The sequence below is a fragment of the Pan paniscus genome, chromosome 1, assembly GCF_029289425.2.
Source record: "Pan paniscus chromosome 1, NHGRI_mPanPan1-v2.0_pri, whole genome shotgun sequence".
Lineage (NCBI taxonomy): Eukaryota > Metazoa > Chordata > Mammalia > Primates > Hominidae > Pan > Pan paniscus.
The window spans coordinates 135,224,272-135,250,701 of NC_073249.2; the positions used below are offsets into that span (position 1 = coordinate 135,224,272).

The following is a 26,430-nucleotide window of genomic DNA, read 5'->3' on the forward strand; positions in this document are numbered from 1 at the left end:
CAGCCTTTTGAGGCTGCCAGTGAGGGCCTACAGTAGCAGCTCCAGAGCTCACAGGTCACCACAAAAGTGAGCAGATGAGTCAGATGGGGTTTCGGAGCATGTTTTCCTGGTTTCCAAGCCTTCGTGGCTGGGAGGTGCTATACTCGGGCCCCATGGTGGTCAAGTGAGAATCTGAGCCACTGTGTTAACTCAGGCACGTGTGCTAGAGCCTGTGGGGTGGATCATGCTGTTCCCAGGTGGAAGCCTTCCTGAATGGAGCTGGCCCTGGCATTGTGCAGACAGATTGCGGAAGGAACCACTATGAGGCCAAGGGGGAAGGATGGGAGACAAGTTCATGAGCTGGCTGTGGCAGAGGGAAAGGGACAGGAAGGCTAGGGCCTGACCCAGAAGTGGCAGGATGAGGCTGGGGGTGTGGTGTGCCAACGGAGAGATAGAGGATTGTCCTGCCACCTGGAGAGAGGGGATTGGCCAGAAGAGTGTCCGGGAAGAGAAGACAAAAACAGATTTGTGTTTCCTGCTTTCTGTGACAGTTGAAGGTGGGGAAGCCCCAACTGGGACTTGATTCTTAGCAACCAAAAATGCCACCTCCTTCATTTCATGGTTGGTGTTTTTTTTTTTCTGCCCCTTTTAGTATAAGAGTGAGGCTTTGGCTCTCAGGTAAAGAGTGAAAGCAGGAAGTCTGAGACAGACAGTCCCTTACTGGCACAAAGCCCATGCAGCATGCATCACCCCATGGTTCTTCCCCATTTCTCAGTGATAATTGAGTGTCTATTGTGTGCCAGATACTGTGCTGGGGTGAGGCAGGCAGCAACAGACAGAGTGGTTGGGTTCTGTTCTTTCGTGGTGTTTGCAGTCTTTGGGAGCATGTAGATGTGAAACCAATAATTGCACAAATAATTATGTACATCTCATCACAGGAAGTGCTGTGGAGAGAAACGGAGAGTACCATGAGAGTATGAAAAAATACAGATCTAACACAGCGAGGGAGGTTTGGGGAGCTTCCTTGAGAGATCAGTAGAATGAGCAGGAGTTTGTCAGGCCATGGTGGTGGGAAGGAACAGAAATGGTGGGGAATGTGTTCCTGGAGGAAACCTTGCTATTCAGAGGCTCCTTTGGGACAAAGGTTGGCACTTCTGATGAAATAAAAGAAGGCAAGTACATTAATTAGGGTAGGTTAAGCTACAAATGTCAGAAAACCCAAAATAACATTGGCTTATATTAAAAAAAGAGTTTACATTTGTTTCCTATTTTAAAAAAAAGCAGTTCAGAGCTGATCCCGTGGCTCCATGTTCATCAAGTACCCAGGTAGCTTCTCAGTTGCTGTGCCCTCCTCAGCATGCTGCCTCTGTCTCATGGCCCCAAAGGCTTGCTCTAGTGCTGCCCGTTACATCCACGTTCCAACCAGCAGTCAGAAGGAAATGGCAGAAGAACTGACCTCCTTCCCTTCATACAGGAAGCTGCCAGCTGCTAGCAGGATTGGGAAACATAGCTTTCGTTCTGGGTGGCTGTGTGTCCAGCTGGCACTTGGAGAAAGGAGAACGATGGCTATAGGGAGACAGCGAGCACTTCTGTGCTTCACCAGAATGGCCAAAACACGGGAGCAGGTGTCCGAGGAATGAGAGACGGGGCCGTGGTAGGAAGCAGGGCCAGATCTTGGAGGGCCTTGTAAGTCACGTTGAGGTTTTGGGGCTTCATCTGGACAGCAGAGATGGAGCGATAAGTCTTTGAAAGCAGAGAAAAGCAGGATCAGACTTGGGTTTTTCAGAAGATCAGTTTGGCTGCTCTATAGAAGACATTTTGGTGGAGATAAGAATTAAGAGCACCTTGCAGTAATCAGGGAACGAGAGACGATGGTGCCCATGGAGATGGAGAGGAGGGGTCAGAGTTGAGTGGCCAGAGAGAGAATCCATTGGGTGAGGAGAGGGAAGGGGTGATGTTGGGGCACCTCCCCCAGGTTGGTGCCAGGTGTACGTAGGAAGAGGCTGGTGCCATTTACTTAGGGAGGGAATGAAGGAGGAACAACAGGCACGAGGGGTAAAGATCCTGAGTGCTGCATGTTGAGATTGGGTGTCCATGAGACAAAAGTAGTTGGTGAAGGAGCTGTTGAATATTCAGGCCTGGAGCTTAGAAAAAGAAGTATGGGCCAGGCATGGTGGCTCACGCCTGTAATCCCAGCACTTCAGGAGGCCAACGCAGGTGGATCACATGAGGCCAGGAGTTCGACACCAGCCTGGCCAATATGATGAAACCCCATCTCTATTGAAAATACAAAAATTAGCTGGGTGTGATGGCGGGCGCCTGTAATCCTAGCTACCTGGGAGGCTGAGGCACGAGAATCGCTTGAACCTGGGGAGCGGAGGCTGCAGTGAGCCGAGATCGCGTCACTGCCCTCCTGCCTGGACGACAGAGTGAGACTGTCTCAAAAAAAAATAAGAAAAAGAAAAAAAGGAGAAATAAGTAAGTCTGAGATGGCCTGGAGTCATTTCTATAAAGAGATGAGAGTTGAACCCATGGATGTGTTTGAGAAAATCTATGGAAAAAGGATAGTGCACTCCAGGAAGGCCTGGCAGGCATTTTACCTGGAAGGCGGCAATGGAACAGCTGGTGGCAGAAGAGCGTCTCTCCAAGATATTCAAAGGAAAACTTCATACAATCACACTGCCTCTTTCCTTTCTTGGCCAGAGAGGCTTGTTTTTTACCCAAAGGAAACCCTCTCCCCTGACTCCTACACTGTGTCTGTTCTCTTAGGAGAGGACTATTCTGCCCCATACTTAGAGTTTAACCTATGTCCTTTAGCCTGGGTGTTTTCACAGGGACTTTTTGTCCCCTCCCTTAAGTCTTAATTTTTTTCACTTGTACATTCTGTACCCTTTGCAAACTTATCCAGTTATGTTTTTCAGGATAAAATCCTAGCGGGAAATTGCTGGGTCAAAGGATATGTACCTTTTGTGGGGCCTTGGATACCACTGAAAAATTATACCAATTTGCTCTCTCAGCAGCAGTGTGATGCTGGCACACTTTTTGAGGAAGGTTTCTTAAGGCATTTCTGGGCTTAATTTTTTTTATAAGCATTGCCTCCCTCTCCCAACTTTTCTTTAATGAAAAGTTTCAACATGTAGAGATGTTGAAACCATTGTACAGGGAACATTTAGATTCCACACTTAGCATTTTGCAATAGTTGCTTTATCAAATATCTCTCCATCTGTCAATCCATCTTATTTTTTGGGAGGTATTTCAAAGTAAGTTACAAAATGGTAGATCTCACCCCTAAATCTATGACCACTTTTTTATTTTCACAGAAAGTGTTGGCACAGTAGCCCAGGCATTGGGCTGGATGTTCACCGTACAATGCTTGGTCACCCTTTCCCTCTCCTCACCCAGTGGATTCTCTCCCTGGCCACTCAACTCTGTCCCCTTCTCTCCATCTCCACGGGCACCATCATCTCTCTTGCCCTGATTACTGCAAGGCCGGGCACTTCAGGACCCTGCCTCCTGAGAGAGAGAGCCCCAAGGAGGGCCAAGTCTGAAGCTTTGGGTGACTGGGGCAACCTTGAAACAGTTACTTAAGCACATTGAGCTTACTTTGCTTTCTTTAAAATGGGGTTAGTGCTGCTTCCTTGCAATGTGTCAGAAGGATGTGCAGCACCTAGCATTGCATAGTGGGCACTTAATAAATGGGAGCAGTCTCTCTCTCTCTCTCTTTTTTTTTTTGAGACAGAGTTTTGCTCTTGTCGCCCAGGCTGGAGTGCAATGGCGCGATCTTGGCTCACTGCAACCTCTGCCTCCCGGGTTCAAGCGATTCTTCTGCCTCAGCCTCCTGAGTACTAGGATTACAGGTGCACGCCACCAAGCCCAGCTAATTTTTGTATTTTTAGTAGACACGGGGTTTACCATGTTGGCTAGGCTGGTCTTGAACTCCTGATCTCAGGTGATCCACCCGCTTCGGCCTCCCAAAGTGCTGGGATTACCGGCATGAGCCACCACACTGGGCCGAGCAGTGTCTCTTATTACGTTGTATGCTGAACTGTTAAAGATACCATTTCTTATATGACCCTGGGGATGGTGGTAGATAATTCCTGGTTTTTTTTTTTTTTGTCTTTTTGGTGTAAGGATAGTTTAATCATATGTTGTAGCTTTTTTTCTTTTTCAATCTTGGAGGGAAAAAAATTCTATGAGGAACTTCGAAAACCAAATACTACTCTATTGTGTCAGATGGTCAGGAACACACTGTTGAGTGTATTTAAACGTCAAGCCAAGTAAGTCTCTGTATTTTTATTTTTATTTTCTGAGATAGGGTCTCACTCTGTCACCCAGGCTGGAGTACAATAGTGTGATCACGGCTTACTGCAGCCTGGACTTCCCTGGGCTTAGGTGATTCTCCCACCTTTGCCTCCCAAGTAACTGGGACTACAGGTGTGCACCACCACAACTGCTTTTATATATATATACACACACACACACACACACACACACACACACACATATACACATATATACATATATGCATGCATATATGTATATATATGCGTGCGTGTGTGTGTGTGTGTGTGTGTGTGTGTGTATATATATACATTTTTTTTTTGGTAGAGATGGGGTTTCATCATATTGCGCAGGTTGCTTTTGTACTCCTGGGCTCAAGCGATCCACCTGCCTTGGCCTTCCAAAGTGTTGGTGTTACAGGCATGAGCCATTGCACCTGGCCTCCAGTGGGTCTCTGTAAAGAGTCGCTGTCCTGGCACTTGATCAGGGTGTGCCCCATGCATTGCTTTCTCTTTTCTTTGACCTTGGACTGACTCATATAACCAACCCATGGCTAGAGCTCTAGCCCTTAAAGAGGGTGTTTGCCCTGTTCTGGACTCTGGCAAAACAGAGAGCATAGACTCTAAGACAAGAAGTGCACATCCTCAGCACTGAAGGCTTCCTGGCACTGGTTCCCTCCCTCTTTGGGAGTACCTTATTATTTGATTTGTTTCCATTGAGTTTTTGCCCCTGCCCCAGTGTGGAGGTGAGCAGTATGGTGATTTAAGGAAGATCTTAATGGGTGATGGTGGCATCATGCAGAGGAGGGCAGATCAAATAGATTGCAGGCCTTTTTGCAGATGTGTTTTCAGCCTGTTCAGAGCTTTGCACACATACAAGAATGGAACTGAAAGGCATTTTTATTTGTGCTTAATTTGTGATAATTGTAAATTCATGGCAGGAGGCTCTGCAACCAGTTCAGAAGGGTTTCCCAGTGTGGGTAGCTGTAGCCAGTGTGTGTCCCCAGAATTGAGTAGGAGTAGGATAATTTCTTGAAGCTCTGGGTGTGAAGTATACCAGACATCCCACTGCGGCTGGGAAAGCCGGAGGCCAGGAGGGCGGGATGAGGGCAGCAGAGGGAGCACCTGCCCATACGGTTTCCCCGCACCCCGCCAGGGTCTCCAGGGAATTTACAGTCAGTACCCCCTGTTGTTGCTCTCGGGCCATCTTCCTTCACCACCTTATGCTTTCTCAGAAAGCAGCTGGCCACAGTCCAGAGAGTGGCAATGACTATTTGAGAAGGCACATACTTCATTTCAGACCAGATAGCTATTATCAGCCTAGATAATTTCTGTAAGTCCTGAAATAGACTTGGCTCACCAGGCAGGGTGTCTCCTTCTGGGTGCAGACTGGCTGGTTCTGAACTTTGTTTGCAACCCTGGAGAGTACCTTTATTATTTAGAAGTCAGGAAGAACAAACTGGAGTACATTCAGGCCTTTTTCGTGGGTTCTATCTGGGAGGTTGTGGTGTAGTGGGCACTGTATGTTTCAGCCCAGTTTCCTGGGTGATTGAATGGAGACAATAGCACCAAGCTCACAGAAGTGTGTGAGGAGTAAGCATCCAGTTCCTTCTTCCCCTGGGTATGTCTCTATCAATCCAGCCAATGTGAAAGGAGGCTGCAGTGATGTCAGGGCTGTAGCAGCCTATTTCCCTTATTCCCTACAGCCAAATCCAAGTCCCTGGAATGGTGCCCTACTCACTGATCTGAGAGGGGGCAATTTTTTTTCTCAATGATTCATTTATACATTTAACAAACGTTTTTTGAGCATCTCATATATGCCAGGCACTGCAGATGAATGCTGAGGATACAAAGATGAGTACCCACAGCCCTCAGAGAGGTCACATTCAACCAATAAAGATGGATGTGTACACCAGTGGCTATCATGTAAATGCAGTAGTGAAGACAGGCAGATGGATTGCGGGAGGGCAGAGAAAGAAAGCCTTCCTCAGCTTGGGATGTTTGTTGTGGGGGCGGAGTGAGAGTGGAAGAGGAATTTGGGTAAAGGAAGCAGGCTTGAATGAGGACATGGAGTTGGGAAACATCCTGGTGTGTCTGGAGACCTTTAAATAAGTTGACGTGGAGTGGGGAGGGATGAGACATAGGAAGGGGCTAGATCAAGAAGGGCCTCCTGTGCTCTGTGGTGGAGCTCAGGCTTTATTTGGTAGGGCAGCTGTTCTGAAGGGACAGGAACTGCCCACAGAGATGCCAACGGCAGGCATTTGCTTTGGGAACACCCGTAACATTGAGTGCCTCTAGGTTAGGTGGACAGTGCCTGTGTGGAAGGTGGCATGCAGAGCTTGAGTCCTCAGACTCCGTTCAGGAAGGTTTGTAATTGTCTAGGGTTGGTAAAGAAGTAGAGATGGAGAGGAGTGGATGGATTTAGGATTTAAGGCTTGACTGATTAGAGGAAGAGGGAATGAAGAAGCAGGAACCAAGTATGACCAGCGTTCTACTTTTTCTATTTGAGGCTCTGCTCAGATCCTACTTCTTTTGGGAGGATTTTTCTGACCTCTGGCCCAAATTTTGCTGTACAGCTTTGGCCCTGATCGCCTCTACATGTTACATCTTGCTCTGTATTGTTCTTAAGTTTGTTTTGCTTTCCCTAATAAAGGGAAGCTCTGAAAAGATAGGATCTGTATCTTATACTTTTGTTAAGTGCAATTTTAGGTATTTAATATTATTTATGTATAGCATTATTGGGACTTTAAGCAATTTATTTTATCTCTGATTTTCTACCAAGAGGGAAGAAGGAATTAAACACAAATGTTAAATGGAAAGTGTCTTCTACCCAGAGGAATGCATTCATGACTTGTGAGTCCAAAAGGGAATTTAAAAAATCAAATACATACCAAATTATCCAAAAGAAGTTTAAGAGATTGGGATTTTAGAAGATAGGCTAGCTTTTTGGCCACTTAGTCTTGGAACAGTTTACCTGGAAAGGCATCTCTGGTGGGTTGGCAGTGGTTTGATCACCCTTGCCCCTTTGGGGCAGAATTAATTGCTGTTTCTGAGTGGCTTGTGTTTGTGATTCCCTTGGCAGGTCCAGAGCCTGGTGCACTGTGTGAACTGTCACCTGTCAGTGCCTCCCATCCTGTCCAGGCCTTGATGGAGAGCTTCACTGTTTTGTCAGGCTGTGCCAGCAGAGGCACAACTGGGCTGCCACAGGAGGTGCATGTCCTGAATCTCCGCACTGCGGACCAGGGGCCTGGCCAACTACAGAGAGAGGTAGGTGCAGGTGTCAGCTCTCAGCCCACTGCCACTGAGTCTGCAGAGATGATTTTCTGGATAGAAGTCCTTTTCTTCTCTTCTGGAGTTCAACAAAAGAAGCTCATGTATGAACATAAGAGAACAGATTTAAAATACCAGCTGCTGTCTGGATTGGGCAACTTTAGGATTTCTCTGTCTAGAAATTGGTTGGCTCTCCCCATTTCCTGGCCCTCCGTATTGGAAAAAAACGTTCATAAGAATTTCAACTTTTAGGCCAGGCATGGTGGTGGTGCACACCTGTAATCTCAGCACTTTGAGAGGCCAAGGTGGGAGGATCGCATGAGCTCAGGAGTTCAAGACCAGCCTGGGAAACATAGCAAGACCTCATCTCTACTAAAAATAAAACTAAAAAAAAAAAAATTAGCAGGGTGTGGTGGTTAGCACATGTAGTCCCAGCTACTTGGGAGGCTGAGGCAAGAGGATTGCTTGAGCCTGGGAGATCGAGGCTGGAGTGAGCCATGATTGCCATTGCACTCCAGCCTGGGAGATAGAGCGGAACCCTGTTTCAAAAATAATAATAATAATTTCATCTTTTAAACATGATTGTGAGAAACCAAATAAGGTACCATTTTCTCTGTTGTTGTGAAATGTCTTTCCCATTTCCTCCTGTGTCCTCTCTCTTCTTTCTTTACTTTGTCATATGAACTTATTGCTTCTGCAGGATGAGTGAGGGGAAATGGGAACACTCTGGAATAAAGATGGCTGTACTTTGTACTTGCCTGAAAATCCCTGAGCATAGCTCCTTATCACTATCTAGGCAGCTTCCTAAAGGTGGCGGTGACATTAGCGGAGATGGTGATGATAAAGATATATGCTCATAGTTACTCAGCATTTACTCTGCCAAGCACTGTTCGAAGCACTCATACAGTAACTCCATGAATCCTACAATTATACTCATTTTACAGGTGACAAAACAGGTGCAGAAAACTTATTTGTGCAAGGTCATCATCTTCAGAGAGAAATGGCCTCTTTCCTGTGGCTCAAAAATGGCCTAGATTGTGGGTGAATGGTCATCATTTAAGAGTACAGATTTCCCAACAAGATAACACAGAGTGCTTTCCTTCTGTTTTTAAGCTTCTGTATGTCAGAAATGTTATCACTCAGGTATTCGCTCTCCAGGGAGAGAGAAACCACAAAAAATCCTGATCATAGTGAAGTATAGGAAAAGTAATGCAGAATGGAATTTATCTTTGAGCTTTCTTCTGGTCAAGAAAGTTAATTTCCAGAGCCACTTGTTTATGTGCCTCAGCCACCCCATCTTTTTGGGGTGGTAGGAAGAGGAGAAGCACGAGATGTTAAGGAAAAGCAAGCTGATTTTAATCTCATGAACGTGTGCAGAGTTGGCTCATTTCAAAGACAGATCATCTAACCTTTCCAGCAACATTGGAAATTATTGTTAATACTCTTGGTTGCTTGCCATTGTTGCTGCAACTCATATTTCAGGTCAGATTTCTTTATCCCAGTAATGTGCCTTTAATTCTGAACTGATGGGGGAGAGTTTGTGGTGAGAGGGAAAGGAGGAGAGGAGGAAATGCAGCTCCTATGAAGCGTTGCTGACTCCAGCAATTCTTTAGCAGCGACAATTACTCATTTTATATATGCTTCTCTCAGAGGAACTCAGAGGGAAAAGAAAGTCCAAGCTGTTACAGAAGCAGCAACAGCAGAAAATTCTTGATGTTAAATTGTGCAGTACTGTTGTTGACTCTGAAAACAAATTCGAGTAAGACTACTGAAACAAAAGAAAAATACCTCAAGGAGTGACAGCAGAGCTCTCCTGCACTTGGTTACTATGTTATTCAAAATGGAATTCATTTTAGGACCTGGCAGTACTGAGGATACATAACATTAGCTGGCATCAGGGACATAGTGTGTTCAGTGAGGAAGAAAAGAAAGAGGGCCTACAAAGGGTAGTCTCAAACTTGTTTAAAAACCTGAACATTATTCTCCTTCGATATTAGTATAGTATATGTATGATTTTGGGCCAGTGATTTGAAGATGTTTCTGAGAATAGACAACAGACGGACCTTTAAGAATTAGATGGTTGTAGTTCAATACTGTTTGAAAACAAGATTTTGGGATAACTGATTTTTGGAGATTCCATCTGGCTCTGCGTTGCTCACATACAGCAGACCTCAGAGTAGTTTGCATATACAAAGTGAGCATAGAGGATAACATCAGAATGAGGGTCAGGACGAGAGAATGAAAGATTGTTTGTGGATGGTAAGATGGGTGTGTATAAGGATTAAATATCGCTCACTCTTTTGACATATGACTGTGGAGAACATTCCCGCAGCTGTGCAAACAGTTTTTAAAAATCATTTGAACCACATGACCCAGCAATTCCACTCTTAGGTATATACCCGAGAGAAGTGAAAACACATGTCCACACAAAGACTTGTCTGTGACTGTTCATGGCAGCATTAGTCCAAAAGTGGAAAAACCCAAATGTTCATCTTCTGATGAATGGGTAAATAAAATGTGGTATATCCATACAATGGAATGTTACTGAGCAATAAAAAGGATGGCATACTGATAGGTGCTACAGCATGGATGAACCTTGAAAATCCACTAAATGAAAGAAGACAGACACAAAGACCACATATCATATGATTCCATGTATGTGAAATGTTCAGGATACAGAAATTTATAGAGACAAAGTAAATTAGTCATTGCTTAGGGCTAGAGGGGAAAGAAGGAAATGGAGGTTGACTGCTAAACGTTACATGTTTTTTTAAAAAAGTGGAGGCTGGGCGAGGTGGCTCACACCTGTAATCCCAACACTTTGGGAGGCCGAGGCAGGTGGATCACCTGAGGTCAGGAGTTTGAGACCAGCCTAGCCAACATGGTGAAACCCCTTCTCTACTAAAAATACAAAAATTAGCTGGCATGGTGGCGGGTGCCTGTAGTCGTAGCTACTTGGGAGGCTGAGGCAGGAGAATGACTTGAACCCAGGAGGTGGAGGTTGCAGTGAGCCAAGATTGCGCTGCTGCACTCCAGCCTGAGCAACAGAGTGAGACTCCATCTCAACAAAAAAAAAAAAAAAAAAAAAGGTGGAGGAGATGACAAAAATGTTCTAAAATTTTAATGGTTGCACAATTCTGTGAATATACTAAAAACTGTTGAATTGTAATTTAAGTGGGTGAATTTTATGGTATGGGAATTGTATCTCAATGAAACTATTTAAAAAAACCATTTGACCTGCTGACATGCTAATTAGTCTATAAAGTTTACCTTGGCTCAATTCACTTTTACCAAGATTGCTTACTCCTTCAACTTAAACTCACCTAATGCTTTTTGTTATTTTCAATGGATAACTTGGTTTTTGTAGATATGTCATGATATGGTCTATGCTAAAAATAACAGCTGATCTGTTTTGAGGGTAATAGTAGGAGGGCCAGAGGCAGCCTTTGTGCAGTCTCTACCAATTTTTTTTTTTTTTTTTTTTTTTGAGACAGAGTCTTGCTGTGTCACCCAGGCTGGAGCACAGTTGTGTGATCTTGGCTCACTGCAACCTCCACCTCCCGGGTTCAAGCAATTCTCATGCCTCAGCCACCTGAGTAGCTGGGATTACAGGCATATGCCATCGTGCCCGGCTAATTTTTTATATTTTTAGTAGAAATGGAGTTTCATCATGTTGGCCAGTCTGGTCTCAAACTCCTGGCCTCAAGTGATCCATCCGCCTCAGACTCCCAGAGTGCTGGGATTACAGGTGTGAGCCACCTCGCCTGGCCTCTACCAAATATTAAAGGCAAATATTTTTCAAAATGAAATAAGTGCCGTTACTTACAAATTAGCAAAACAATTACCGTGCTGGCTCCAAGCTGTAATTGACTATGACTGAAGACTGGAGTAGTTGGTTTTCATGATGTCATCCTTAAATGTGAGGGAATTACTAAATCAGCCCCATTTCCCCTTGGCTTGTTATTGGTGCAAGATCAGTATCAAGATCTATTATAAATCACCCCATCTCTAATATTTTACTGTTAATAAATTCCTACCTCCCAGGTACCTTAAAGTTCTTCAGCTGGGGAGAGATTTTTAATTTTCCTGTGTAGAGGCGGTGACAGAGCCTACACCCAAAAGTAGTAACTGCAGCAGGTTGACAAGATTTAGGGAGACAGTAACGCTTAAGTTGGATGAACAGTTTTATAGGCCAGCAAAGAATTTGTATCAGAAACACACTTGTTACAACAGTACATAAAAAGCCCTCAGTACCAAAGCAATGTTTTGTCATCGGCCTCCCTGCTGGGTTCTCCTCAGGTCAGAGTAGACCTATTGTATTTTTCATCTGAGAACACACCTCTCATTTGTAATCATTGGTTTCGGAAACCACAGCCTTGGAAGCGAACAGGAAACTGGAAAATGACTTTCTGGCAACAGAGGACAGCAGAAGAGCATAAACAATGCTGAGAGATCAGATTTATCTTTTAGAGCAAGTGAGGACCAGTGTCATGGTTTCCATCCCCATGAAAACCAGCTCCTAGTACCCTCTGACTTTGAAGTAAAATGCAGCTGCCCCCTTCTTTCGGACTCCCGAGTTTAATTGCTCAGGGCGTTTCCTGATTCCTGAGAAGGGTTACAGCACCATCAGAGGCTTGTTTACAGTAACATACTTTCATTAGTTGCTGGAATGGCAACAATTTTGTTTCCTATCATCTAATTTTTACTTGTGACCTGCTTTTATGTGGTGGTGTGTCTTTTCTATTTCCGACCTATCTAATTGCTTGCTTATTATGAAAAGCTGCTGAGGATAAGTCCCTAGTTAGCCATTACATATGTGTAGAAAAGATATGGACATTTAAATTTATGCATTTGTTTTGACATTAAAGGAGCAATGGGCGTGCCAGTGCCTGGCTGTAGGGGTGGAGTGGGGATCGGGAGGCTCCATTACCATGGGAAAGGGGCCAGGTTTAATAACTTCACCCGTCAAAAAGCTCATAACCCTATGAGCTTCTCTGCCTCCTTCCAAAAGAGGATTTGGGATGAGCTTCCAGCAACAGGCATACCAACAATGTAAGCAGAAATACAGAATGAGGACCAAGGGAAAAAGAAGGGTGCAGCTTGTGAGCCATTTGGGTTAATGTGGTTGGTATGATTGTGTTTGAAATTTGGCTCCAGGCTTCTTGGCAGGCACAGACAAATGGGATGTGTGGTTAATCACTCATGTGGCTCCAAGTCACTTTTACTTTGTACCTTCTCTGAGGATTGGCATAAAGCTGTCCCTTTTTTGGTTCTTTTTGAGGGCAGGAAAGACCACAGTGGGGAGAAAGAGAAGGAAGTAAACACTGTCAAGTGCTAACTGCTCGACTTGCCTCTTAACAGCTCTCACATCCCCCAAATGACAATACTAGCAGCCGTAGTGGTGAAGACTGCGTGTCTCCTGTGGGCCAGCCACCTGCCAGGCACTTGTTTGGTTCTGCCAGTCTTGTCGTCAGCCTGAAAGGGAGGCTTGGTGGTCACTGTTTTTGCAGAAGAGGATGCTTGGGCTTAGGGAGGTTATACAACCAGATGGTGAGTTGTGGAGCCAGCCCCCGAGTTGTGTCTGTTGGATTCTACAGTGCAAGCTGCAAGCTTTTCCCACACTCCAGATAGTTGTCCTTTCCTTTTAGCTCTTACTTGGTTCTGGGCTACAAAACCTGCTAGTCTGCTTTGTTGGACAGCCAGCAAGTAGGTCTGTTAGTGAGGGTTTGGGTTCTGTGCATAGGTTTGTAATAACTCTTTCCAGTGCTTGGAGTCCTTTTTGATTCCCTTCCTTGCAGCTTTGGGGCAGTATTAAGTTGGTCTGTGTGTGGCAGTGTCTCTTTTTTTCCCTTTCATGGTTTAGGATTATCACACCACATGTCAGTAATTATAAAATGCAGGGCTGAGCTCAGGAGCCATTGTGCTCTATGTGGCTGCTAATCCCCATGCTAAATGGCACCACCAAGGGGCCTTTTATGTTCTTGTCTGTTTTCATAGTTAAACATTCCCCCCACCCCCAGGCCTTCAGCTGCCTTCACACAAGTAGCTCACCTGTCCTCTGCTTATAATTTACTACGTCTTGTATCCAAACTTGTTTTAACTGTGTGGTAAGAGAGAACTAGCATATTAACTGACTCTTCTTGCTAAGAATGATATGCAAGAGCTTCAGTATTCAGACTTTGCCATCTGATTTGACATCTTTTTGCTTACATTGAGGAATTTGGCAATTCAAAGATTGACCATTTTGGAGATCTTTGTCTACCTACCTACCTATCTATATGTAATCCTTCCCCATTTCCACTATATTAATACACGAACACCTTTTCTCTTTTTCCCCCTCGATTATCGAGATTCAGATAAAACAGTGCTTGGGGAGGAGTGGGTGTGCCTTGCCCAACACCACTAAAAGAACTGATAGAAAATCTCAAGGCTGGGTTTTGGGAGAGTACATATGTGAGAGCAAAAACATTAAACTAGCTACATTCTTTTCTCTATCTGGGGCATTTTTTACCCTGCTGCTATTCATAAATGACTTCCTAATGCAGTCCTGTGCATATGCAGAAAAAACAAAAAACCCAGGGCTATTTATGTTTGAGATACCTTTTATGTGGTATGTACTAAGCAAGTGTCAAAGGAAACCCCTCACACACAGACACTGTATATCAGTGAAATTTGGTTTCTAAACAAATACATTCCGCATATAAGCACTGCCTGGTGTTTGTTTAAAAGGAAGCTGTTCTGGAAATCACCCAGCTTGACAGGGAAGACTACCTCTGAAATGGTCATTTAGTTTTCCACCAGTCCTTAACAGATACTGTCATGCATTGCTTCATGACAGAGACACGTTCAGAGAAATGTGTTGTTAGGGGATTGTGTTGTGCAAACATCATAGTGTAGGTACACAAACCTAGATGGTATGTCCTACTACGCACCTCGGCCATATGGCATATATAGCCCATGGCTCCTAGGCTACAAATGTGCACAGCATGTTACTATGCTGAATACTGTAGGCAATTGTAACACAATGGTAAGAATTTGTGTACCTAAACATGCCTAAATGTCAAAAAGGTACAGGAAAATTATGGTACTATAATCTTATGAGACCACCGTTGTATATGTGGTCCCTTGTTGATTGAAACATTGTTATGTGGCCCATGCCTGTACTATTTCTCTCTCTCTCTCTTTTTTCTCTGTCTCTCCCCACCTGCCCATTTCCTCTCTCCTTTCTTCCCTTCCCCATTTATTTGAGTATTACTATAGAAATCATTTCATTACCTACAAAGGCAACTGAATCTGTCTGTCCACATAGGATTGGAGGGCCTGAATGAATAGGACACTCATATTATATAAAAAGAGTTACTCCTTTACTTGAAGACACTCAATGCAATTTAAACAATGACACCCTGCTAGGTCGTGTGAAGGTGCCAGTCCAGGCCTGGAAAGGGGAGCAGGGTTAGGGACAGCAAGGCAAGGCATCTGCTAGCTGTCACAACAGAGGACAATGCAAGTGAGAGTTGGCACTGGTCACACTAGTCAAGGATGATGTCTAACACTTTGGGGCAAGATGTTCAATCTAAAATTCCAGCTAACTCTCCAATAGGAACTCTCCAAAAATGCAGTCTTGGACTTTTAGAAAAAGTGAAAGCAGAAATCAGAGAGGTAATAGCAAACACCAGGGTTTAGGAAACAAACCAGGACACAAGGCTAAGCTAAGAAGTTAAAACGTTCCTACCAAGATGCAGGTTGGTCACGTCACTTAAATCCTGTCATTCGTCACAGTAATATCCAGATGCTGTAAAGTTGCCCCAGGAAAGTACAGCCCCTGCCCCGGCAGAGGGACTGAGCCTGGTTGGACTCGGCCTTTTTAGAATGAGGTAATGCCGATTTATATTCTATGCTGGCTGGACAGATTGTAAAAACCTCTCATTATTGCCTCTTCCCCCAGATAGAGACTGCCTTGACACCCCCTTTTTTTTTCGAGACGAGTCTCACTCTGTCGCCTAGGCTGGAGTGCAGTGGCACGATCTTGGCTCACTGCAACCTCCGCCTCTTGGGTTCAAGAGATTCTCCTGCCTTAGCCTCCTGAGTAGCTGGGACTACAGGCATACGCCACCATGCCCAGCTAATTTTTGTATTTTTAGTAGAGTTTTAGTAGAGATGGGGTTTCACCATGTTGGCCAGGATGGCCTCGATCTCTTGACCTTGTGATCCGTCAGCCTCGGCCTCCCAAAGTGCTGGGATTACAGGCGTGAGCCACCGTGCCCGGCTGACCCCTTTTAAAATTTGTCCAGCAGCAGCATTTTCCAACCAGTATGGTGTTTTGTCTTTATGGAGGTTAGGGTTAGAACCCTGACCCGTACTACTGTTGCCATGGTAACTGCCCTTGGCTTTAAAAAAAAAATTATATAATTTCCTGAAAGTGTTGTTAGACAATGTTTTTACAAGAGCACTCTCTGCATTTAAAAATGTGACATTTTGCTCTTAGAACTTTTGGGAGAGTGTTAAAAAAAAGCAATAGACCCAAGTCAGGAGCAGCTCTGCAAATCTGAGATGCAGATGTGCTGATTGGGCAAAGGCCCAGTGCATGCGTGTGCAGCGTCTCCAGTTTTCCAGCTTGAGCCTTCTCCTTGCCATTGCTTATCTGCTTCTTGACATTCTGTTTGAGAGTAAAAGGAAACTTAACTGCTAATCGCTGATTTAAATACTTAAACTCTGCAGAAGTATTTATTGTATTGACTTCAATCACTCCTTCCACAGTATTTTCTAAATATTTCTGTGTAAGTTTAGACACATGTTTAATTATTTCACTTTTCTTTCTTTCACGATGAAGAGGCCATGTATGACTTGGCCCCTCTGATGCCTCAGGTCAGCTTATTTCTCTTTTCCTTCCCCTGCTCCACTGGAATGAGTGAACATCTGTACGTCCTTCTTTCCCTTCTTCCCTCTCTGTGGCCTGAGCTCATCTCTGGGGAGACCCTGATGATGCCCCTTTGAACAACTCAAGGGCTGCTAGGACTAGAGGGTCCCTGGAGTCCACCTAGCCCTAATACCTTAGGGGGACCAGGCCAGAGGGTGTAGCGGTGACATGTTCACTATTAACCAAGAACTTGGTGCTAGCACTGGACTAGCCCCTGGGGGCACCAACTTCTGTTGCAGAGCTGCCTCTACACATCTGCCTGCCCCACTCTTGCTCCTCCCCAGCTTATGAAGCCTCCAGTGCTGTCAAGCACTCCCTTTCTGGCACCTCCCTCTTGGTTTCCTGGTTCTCATTCTACCATTCCATCTGTTTTTCTGTTTCTTTCTCAGCTGCTCACTCTTTCTTCTTGGGGTTTTTTTTTTTTTTCCGTGAGACAGGGTCTGGCTCTGTCGCCCAGGCTGGAGTATAGTGGTGCGATCTCAGCTTACTGCAACCTGAAGCGATTCTCCCATCTCAGCCTCTTGAGTAGCTGGGACTATAGGCGCACACCACCACGCCCGGCTAATTTTTATATTTTTTTCACCATGTTGGTCTCAAACTCCTGAGCTCAAGTGATCCACCAGCCTTGGACTCCCAAAGTGCTGAGCTTACAGGCGTGAGCCAGTGTGCCTAACCTCGGGGGTTCTTGACTGAGGCACAGCCCTTGGCTTTCTGTTTTCCTCTGTCTCCTCTCCCTGAGGTGGCTTGTCTGTTCTTAGGATTTTGCTTGTCACTTCCTTGCTTACAACTCCGAAAACTCTGCCTGGGCTTCTCCAGTGGAACTGCAGTCAGATGGCTGAAGCACCCCGGCTCTTGGGTCCCATCTTGAGCTGCCAGGTGCCTCAGATATGGACTGGAGGAGTGGCTGTCACTGTGGTTCGCTCCCATGTTAGATACAGGGCTAGTCTCAGCTCTGCCACTCCCCATGTGTGACCCTGGGTGAGTTACTTAATTCCCTAAGCCCTGTTTCCTCATCTGTAAAATGGAGATGTTAATAGCACTTTTTTTTTTTTTTAAATTATTACTTTTTGTGAGACGGAGTCTCGCTCTGTCACCAGGCTGGAGTGCAGTGGCGTGACCTCGGCTCACTGCAACCTCCGCCTCCTGGGTTCAAGCGATTCTCTTGCCTCAGCCTCCTGAGTAGCTGGGACCATAGGCATGTGCCACCACGCCCAGCTAATTTTTGTATTTTTAGTAGAGACGGAGTTTCACCATGTTGGCCAGGATGGTCTCAATCTCTTGACCTCGTGATCCGCCTGTCTCAGCCTCCCAAAGTGCGGAGATTATAGGCGTGAGCCACTGTGCCCAGCTAGCAGCACTTCTTTAGAGGGTTCACTGACCATTGAGAAATGTCTCTGTGGCACTTAGGGCCGGTATAGGTACAGTCAACTGCTAGCTAACAGTAATTTTTATTCTCTCTAAAATAGAATTTAAGAACCCTCCCAGGCCAGTTCTCCTGACCCTAGTGCTGGCTTTTCAATCTGGCTTCCCTGACCCATCAATGTCACCAGTACCCTCCATCTTGGAACTTTTGAACCATCTTGTATTTACTCATCCTCTTTTTTTTTTCTTTTTTTTTGGAGACACAGTCTTGCTCTGTCACCCAGGCTGGAGTGCATTGGCACGATCTTGGTTGACTGCAACCTCCGCCTCCCGAGTTCAAGCAATTCTCCTGCCTCAGCCTCCCAGGTAGCTGGGATTACAGGCACCTGCCACTACACCTGGCTAATTTTTGTATTTTTAGTAGAGATGGGGTTTCACCATGTTGGCCAGGCTGGTCTTGAACTCCTGGCCTCAAGTGATCCATCCATCTCAGCCTCCCAAAGTGCTGGGATTAGAGGTGTGAACCACCACACCTGGCCTGCCCATTCTCTTTAAACCCTATATTTGGCCAATCACCACATTTTATTAACATTTCCTCTGCAATTGCCCTTGAATTTCTCTGTTTTTCTCCACTTACCCTGGAGCCTCCTTAACTGGTCTCCTGGGACTGGCCTCTTCAGCTTTAGACCCTGATTCTTTCTGTCTAGCTTGTGAACCTCTTCATAAAACCAAACTTCTCTAAATAATGCTCTCATAATGAATTTGTTTATTCATTCACAGGCCTGTTCAATGAATCACTATTAAGAACCCACTGTGTGCTAGATAGGTGCTCTGCCAGATTCTTACTCATTTTTATGTCTTTAGCACCTATTAGAGTTGAGAGAGAATGAATTTAATGAAACATGACAAATAATATGACTAATATATTTTAAAAATTTGCAGAAGGCCAGCTGTGGTGGCTCACGCCTGTAATCTCAGCACTTTGGGAGGCTGAGGCGGGCAGATCGCTTGAGCTTAGGAGTTCAAGACCAGCCTGGGCAATATGGCAAAACCCTGTTTCTATCAAAAATACAAACAGCCAGGCATAGTAGTGTGCACCTGTGGTCCCAGCTATTTGGGAGGCTGAGGCAGGAGGATCAGTTGAGCCCGAAGGTTGAGGCTGCAGTGAACCACGATCGCGCCACTGCACTCCAACCTGGGAGACAGAGCGAGACGCTGTCTAAAAAAAAAAAAAAAAAAGTACAGAAGCCCAACAAAGGGTGTGTTCATTCTCTCTGGAAGTGAGGGAAGGATTCCCAGAAGAAAGAACATTTGACGGAGGGCTTAAAAGTCAAATCAGTGTTGTTGAGCCAAGGGATGGGAGGACTCAATATACACAGAGTGGGCGCCAGGTGTGGAGGAAAGTTCTTCACCTACACGGTGTGGCTGGTGGACAGATCGGGGGTGCCAGGCAGGACTGAATTCTGCCTGCTGCCTGTTTGTGTTTTTAAAATAGCTTTAATGAGATATAATTTACGTACCATAAAGTTTACCTGTTTAAAGTGTACAAGTCAGTGGTTTTTAGTATATTTATAGAAATGTGCAACCAGTGGCCCATAATCTAATTTTACAACATTTCCATCACCCTAAGAAGAAACCTTGTATCTATTAACAGTCACTCTCCCATTCCCTGTGTGTGCCCCCCACGACCCGGCACTAGCCCAAGGTAGCCACTAATCTACTTTCTAGATTTATCTGTTCTGCACATTCATATGAATGGGATCATGCAATATGTATCTTTTGTGTCTAGCTTCTTTCACTTAGCGTAAAGCACTTGAGGTTCCTCGATGTTGTAGCATGTATCAGTTGTTTCATTCCTTTTTATTCCTGGGTAGTTTTCATTGTGTGGCTATACCATGTTTTGTTAATGCATTCATCAGTCCGATGCCTGTTTTTAAAGTTTTATTAGTTTTAAAGCCACACCCATTTGATAATATGTTGTCTATGGCTGCCTTCTCACTACTGTGGCAGAGTTGAGTATTGTGTCAGAGACCTGCATGGCCTGCAAAGCTTTAAATAGTTACTATTCAGCCCTTTGCAAGAAGAGCTTGGCAATTCCTGTAATAGAGGATGAAGACAATGAAGGGGGTAGGCTGGGGCTGAGTGGAAGATGAGACTGGAAAGGCCACGTAAGGATTTGGACTTAATCCTATGGATCGGCTTCTCAAAGTGTGTGTGGTGTGTGAAGCCCCTGCATCGGATCCCTTGATGTATAGATTCCTGAGCCTCCCCCTGGGCTTACCAGCTAAAACCCTTGCCCCACGCCTTTATTCTTAATTCCACCTGGACTTCTTTCTTCAGTCTCTCAATTCTTGCCACTTTGGAAGCCCATGCTTAGGTCTTAGCTCTTCACCAAACCCTTGCCTGATTGCTTTACCCTCCTCCATTTCTTTCTTTTCTAAACATCGCTCTGAATCTTCTTCCCCCTACCACAACCTGTGCCTTCCCACAGTATGGAATTATATGTTTTATTGTATTACTTGCTGCTGAATCGTGTGTGTTAATTCTGCACACTCAGCTGGTGAGTGGACTGCTTTCGGGCAGGAACTAGGTCTTGGGTCTTTTTTGCATTATGCAAATTGGGTTATTGCATGGCACCAAGGATGTTATTTAGAGTATAACTGAAAGTCTTCTTAAATGACTTTCCTTTTGCATAGTGCGTCTTTATTTGCTTTGCATTCTATTAGTGGACTTAGTGTTTGGTCCCCAGGCCCCTCAACATTGGAGCTAAGCAGGTGTCCTCCATTTTGTATGACTGCTTTGATTGATTTTTTTTAATTAAATCTCTTTTAATTAATCTTATTTTTTACTCTAAACTGCAGATCTTTGTTCAGTCTTTACCCTAGCCCATTTCTAAATCTTTGTTACATTCTTCTTTACTCTGAGGGGTTTTAGTCATCTGCTAGTAAACTAGTTAGTTCTTTCCGTCAGCTGGGTAAAAAGCTATAAATGGTTTTCAACTCTATGCAGCTCCCTTGGGTTGCTCATTTGATCTGAGCCAGGTTTGAAGTTGGGCCATTGAGAATGATCTGTCCTCATGATGTAGGGGGTGACTCCAGCCAATTCTTAATATTGCTGGAATTAATTAACTTTGATTCCTCTAACTGAAAGAGGGCATTTTACTCTACCGTGTATTATTAAATACCTTATAACTTGATTTTTTTGATTTTGTTTTCTTGCTCAGTGAGTACTTAAAATATCCCTGCCGATATAGTAATTTGTTCCCTGTTTAATATGGCTTTTTCCTTTGTTTACTCTGGACTCAAGTCTTTGTAGCTTGTTTTCTAAGTCAGCTCAAAAGTTGCTGGTCATTGGATTTGGCAGCCTTTTCAAGCTTTACCCACCAGAATCCTACAGGAAGTTGTGTGTCGGCCAGAAGAGTCTGTTTATTTAGAGCGTGGTGTCCAGCAGAAGCAATCCTTTTATGAGGGTCTGGTCTTAAAGACACAGGCATCTGAGTCTGTGTTTGGAAGACCTGCTGCTTTGGCTTCCATTGCAGCCATGCTCTCCATGCTTTCCTGTCCAGCCCGCCGGGGCACCTCAGTGGTACTGCTGGCTGATTGAAGGAGTCCTTGTCTCTGAGCTCCTTGGCCTTGTCTGAAAGGCTGAAATATCAAGGCCCAGATATTAGACAGGGTTCTAGTCCAAAGCACCCTACAATAATGCTTTGTATTTATGGCTTTTTTTTCACCTGAACCACAGAGTCCTTCAGCTGAACCTGAAATTTGTACAACTCTTGGAGGATGAGGGGCAAATTACAGGTATGACTTGGATACTTTTGAAGATAAGAGAGCTAATGAGATGAGGTGTTACTGATTCTCACTGTGAGGCAAGGACAGAGCCCAGCTTTAGGATCCAAGGTCACTACCGTAGCCTAACTCTTGTCCGGAGCTGAAGTGTCCCCTTGTGCCCATTATGGCTTAACTTCTATTTGTTGATACATGTGTACACACATCTGATCCATTTTGAATTTGCTCCGGCAAGTCGGTGATGTGGCTGTCGGTTCTCTGTGCCTAGCACTGGGCTTGCCACAGGTTAGGGACTGCATGCCTGTGGACCCGTTTACGTGGAAGCTGCATCGATGTCTTCTTAAAAGGTGAGTCCCCCTCCCAGAGTGAGGTGTGGCCTCACTACCAGTGATGTGAGCACATACCGAGGTGCCTTGGGGGAGAGGGGCAGAGAGGTATAGCAACTGCTGAGAGGCCTGAGCAACAAAAGGTCGAAAGTGAGCTATCGTACCTCTCAGCCCTCGCCATGCCCCTGGGGTCTTTTAATGACCTACAGTTGGATTTTTTCATGAGGTGGAAGTTATATTGAAATTTCTGCCTCAGAATAGTTCCTGAAGAGCATTGACTTTCTGGGAGTCTTAGGTAAAATTGACACTTAATGAAGGTAAAAACAATCCTTTCCACATTCCTCTGCTCCTCCTCTCAACCTCAGGTCAGTCGATGTGCAAGCAGTGCTTTCCTTGGGAGGCAGCAGTTTCTGAAGGTAAAGGAGAAAGCCCTGGTCCAAGGGAGCCAAAGGTCCGTTGGGACACACATGATTCCGTGTTGGGCACATGGGCATGTAGGTGTCTCCTAGCCTTGCCAAGCTGTCTTAAATTCGGGCATCTTCCAAAATCAAAGGCAACTGAAGAGCTTAATTTCCAATGATGATACATTTTGCCTCAGTCATCTGGCCCCAAAAGACTTCTGGGGGCCAATCACCCTCCCTTCTATTCTGAACGCCCTCCTCCCCTAGATTGTCACTTGGTGCTTTTGGCCAGGGGGGTCTGCCTCTTCCTTGCTGCGAGTTCTTCCTGCTGAGCCCAGCATCCCCGTGAGGGCTTTCACGCAGGCCCTTCATTGCTCTCGGTATGTTGTCAGCCCGTGTGTTGCAGTTTATTTTTGATTCCTGCTTTCATAAGGTTTGAAGATTCCACTCGTTTTTCCAGTGGTTGTTAAGATAGTGAGAATCTAAATGAAATGGTAATATTACCATTGTGAACAATTATTTTTCTAAAAGAATCTTTTGTGTTCATTTTTAATGCTGTTAAGATCTAATTCCCAGTATTTTAGTTGGAAACTCTTCAAATTTCCCAAATCATAAAATCTTTCAAAGCCTACTCCAAGTTACTTTTTCTTGATTCAGCTCTCCTATTTGCATTTAAAATAAAAAGGCCAGCCTATTTCCAAATATGGAAATGATCTATGTTTATTAGAGATCAGCAAAGTGATATGGGCCCTTGACTTGCTGTGAGGTTTTTTTTTAAATGTGTTTTAGAGCAATGTACAAGGGCAATTTTTCGTCCGGTTTTGTCATGTGTTCTTAAATACATTTCCTAAACACTTTCTCTGGCTTGGTGCCAGAGAGGACTGGGTATACGTCCTACATATGTTTCCTATTTTTTATGACTCATACTTACGGTACTCATAAAGATTTATCCTTTATCTTGGCTCTGAGTAATGAGCCCACTTGCACATTTCCAGCAGAACTGTGGGTTAGGGATTTTACATTTCATTCTGCTGGAGAGGCCTCTGGAAGGCGTAGCACAGGCAGCGCAGCGTGTTCCTTGTAGGCAGTACTCACTTCTCCCTGAGGGAACAGTTAGCTCAGTTTTTGTGAATTTACTAATTTTTGTTCTCTAGCTTTTCCTTTCCCTTTGCCCTTTTTAGCCATTTTGCTGTTTGAGTGAGGCCACACAAGAGCATGAACAGATGAAACAAATGCTCTACTCCTTTTTGCTGCTGAGTAACTGTGGTGGAGGAAGAAATGGAAATAATGAACTGAAACGATATTATTACATGTGGCAACAAACTCAGGCAAGGAGTCTTCTTGGGTCCAAATAAACATTCAGACCCATGAGACTATCATAGGCCATAGGTGGCTTCATTATACTTAAAAGGGTATAGGACAAGGACCACAGCTTACGGCATGGCAGCAAGGCGTTCCTCCTTGTTGTGTGCCTTGTGACTGTTCACACGTCAGTTCATCAGTTCACATAGCCATCCAGAGCTCTCCAGCTGATGGCTCAAATGCCAGGAGATGAGATCTCTGTGTGTGTGTGTGTGTGTGTGTGTGTGTGTGTGTGTGTGTGTGTTTGTGTGTCTGTGTGTGTGTGTGTAGTTCTCTAGTTTAAAAGCCTTAGGAAGGCCGGGTGCAGTGGCTCACACCTGTAATCCCAGCACTTTGGGAGGCTGAGGTGGGTGGGTTACCTGAGGTCAGGAGTTTGAGACCAGCCTAACCAAAATGGTGAAACCCGTCTCTACTAAAAATACAAAATTAGCCAGGCATGGTGACGCATGCCTGTATTCTCAGCTACTTGGGAGGCTGAGGCAGGAGAATCGCTTGAGCCCGGGAGGCAGAGGTTGCAGTGAGCCAATATCATGCCATTGCACTCCAGCCTGGGCAACAAGAGTGAAACTCCATGTCAAAAAAAAAAGCCTTAGACCCTTGCGGGAACTAGTAGGCAACTATGTAGGAATAGTTTTCATGGTGCTCTCTCTCATAAATATGCCCCATTTACAAGAATCACTGCTCTCAGGGAAGCCCCCAGATGTCACTTCTTATCAGATGTCTTAAAATTTTCCAGTCCCAATAGCAAGCTGCCTTGTATTATAATTGACATATTGTCTTACCAGATTACCAGGGTTACAGAATTGAGAGAGTTAACAGAAGATCAAATTCTCATGTAAAAGAGGGAAAAGCTTTGCTCACTGTTTATCCACACCTGAACGTTTTATTGTTTTTATTTGTGGTATTCCTGACTGTGATAGGCTAAATAATGGCCCCCAAAGACATATCCACGTTCTAACCCCTAAACCTGGGAATGTTGCCTTTATATAGAAAAAGCCTTAGCAGGTGTGATTAAATTAAGAATTGTGAGATGGAGGGTTATCCTGGATTATCTGGTGGCCCCTAAATGCAGTCACATGTATCCTTATAAGACAGGGATTTGATGACACAGACAAAAGGGAAGACTGTGTGACCATGCAGGCAGAGATTGGTGGTCTGGAACCCACAAGCCAAAGAATGCCAGCAGCCACGAGAACCTGAAAGAGGCTGGGAACAGGTTCTCTCCTGGAGCCTCTGGAGGGCGTGTGGCTCTGCTGACACCTTGGTTTTGGCCTAGCAATGCTGATTTTGGGCTTCTGGCCTCCAGAACTGTGAGAGAATAGCCTTCTGTTGTTCTAAGCCACCCAGTTTATGGTAATTTGTTACAGCAGCATGGGAAATGAGCACACACTCACATTAGTTTGAGTTCCATGCTCCCTCCTGTCTCCAGTTTGTTTACTCCTGTGTTCCCCAGCTCCGTAAAGGACGCTACCACACAGTTGCCAGGGCCACAGTCCTTGGCATTATTATCCATGACTTCCTGTGTTTGCTCAGATGTCATATCCAATCCTATTTGTTCTACCCTAAGACCATATTCTGAATCTGCCCACTTCTGACCACCACCTTCGGTCTGACCCACCATCACATTTTTACTTGAGAGGCAGTGGGCCTCTGGCCCATCCCTCTTAGGAGTGCAAGATCTGGGGTAGAGCGCCAGTGTTGGAAGCCTGGCTACACTGCTCATGAGCTGTGGGGCTTTGGGCAAGTCAGTTAACTTCTTTATGCTTCATTTTCCTCATGTGGGCATAATCATAGTATCTACTTCATAGAGTTGCTGTGACGATTAAATAATTAAAGCATGACTGGTGCTTAGAACAGTGCATGGAATATCATCAGCACTCCATAAATGTCAGCTGCTATCATTGTTAGCAAATAAGATCTATTCTCTAAGTGGCAGCCAGCATGATCTTTTGAAAGACTTCCGTCCAGTCACGAAGTTCACCAGTTCAGCTTCCTGCCATGGTTTTTTACATTTCAACGAAAATCCCCAATCCCCACCAGAGCCCTGAATGATCTTTTCCCCCTTCTCCCAGCACTCTCACCATTGCTCACTGTGCTGCAGTGGGCCCTGATATCTTGCCTCCTGTCCTTTGCATGGGCTCTTTGTTTTGCCTGAAGTACTTCTCCCAGTTACTCATGTGGCTGCCTTCACCCAGTCCCTGCTTTGCCATTACCTCCACTGAGAGGCCTTCATTGACCACCCCGTTTAAAATAGTCATAGCACCCCACAACAGACACACTCTCTTTTACTGTTTTACTTTAAAACATAACTTATATTACCACCTGATATTTATTTTTAAATATGTTCACTGTCTATCTCTTCTGCTAGTATATCATCAGTATAGATGTTTTATCTTTAGTTGGTATTGCCAGGAATTAGAACAGTGCCCACAACATAGTAAGCAGTCAAGAAACATTTGTGAAATAAACATTTGCATGAATAAATAAGTATGTTGATGTAGTAGTTTAGCAAATAGGTTAAGTCTAGAAATTCTATATATGGAAGTTTCTCATTATATTTTTTGAAGACCTAGTTATTGATATTGGTATGTATGGCTTGGGCATAAAGTAATGTTTCTTAAACCAAGGCTTCAAGGTATAGAAGACAGCACTGGATTGTGAGTCTTAATAAAAGACTTCCCTCTTTTTTGGTCTTCCCTCTGTTGTGATCTTTTTTGTTTAAACTTGAGGGCAAGTGTGTAGACC

The 26,430-nt window shown here is 44.7% G+C and overlaps 1 protein-coding gene across 4 annotated transcripts in view; it reads left to right on the forward strand.

The window, feature by feature from the left end:
• The window catches only part of TGFBR3 (transforming growth factor beta receptor 3), a 202,099-nt gene that overhangs the window by 77,612 nt on the left and 98,057 nt on the right, over nucleotides 1–26,430 (forward strand). For all 4 annotated transcript variants that reach the window (XM_034931010.3, XM_034931015.3, XM_063606912.1 and 1 more), the window contains exon 3: nucleotides 7,342–7,526. In XM_034931010.3, the coding sequence (XP_034786901.1) occupies nucleotides 7,342–7,526 (185 nt within the window). The remainder of the gene's footprint in view (nucleotides 1–7,341; nucleotides 7,527–26,430) is intronic.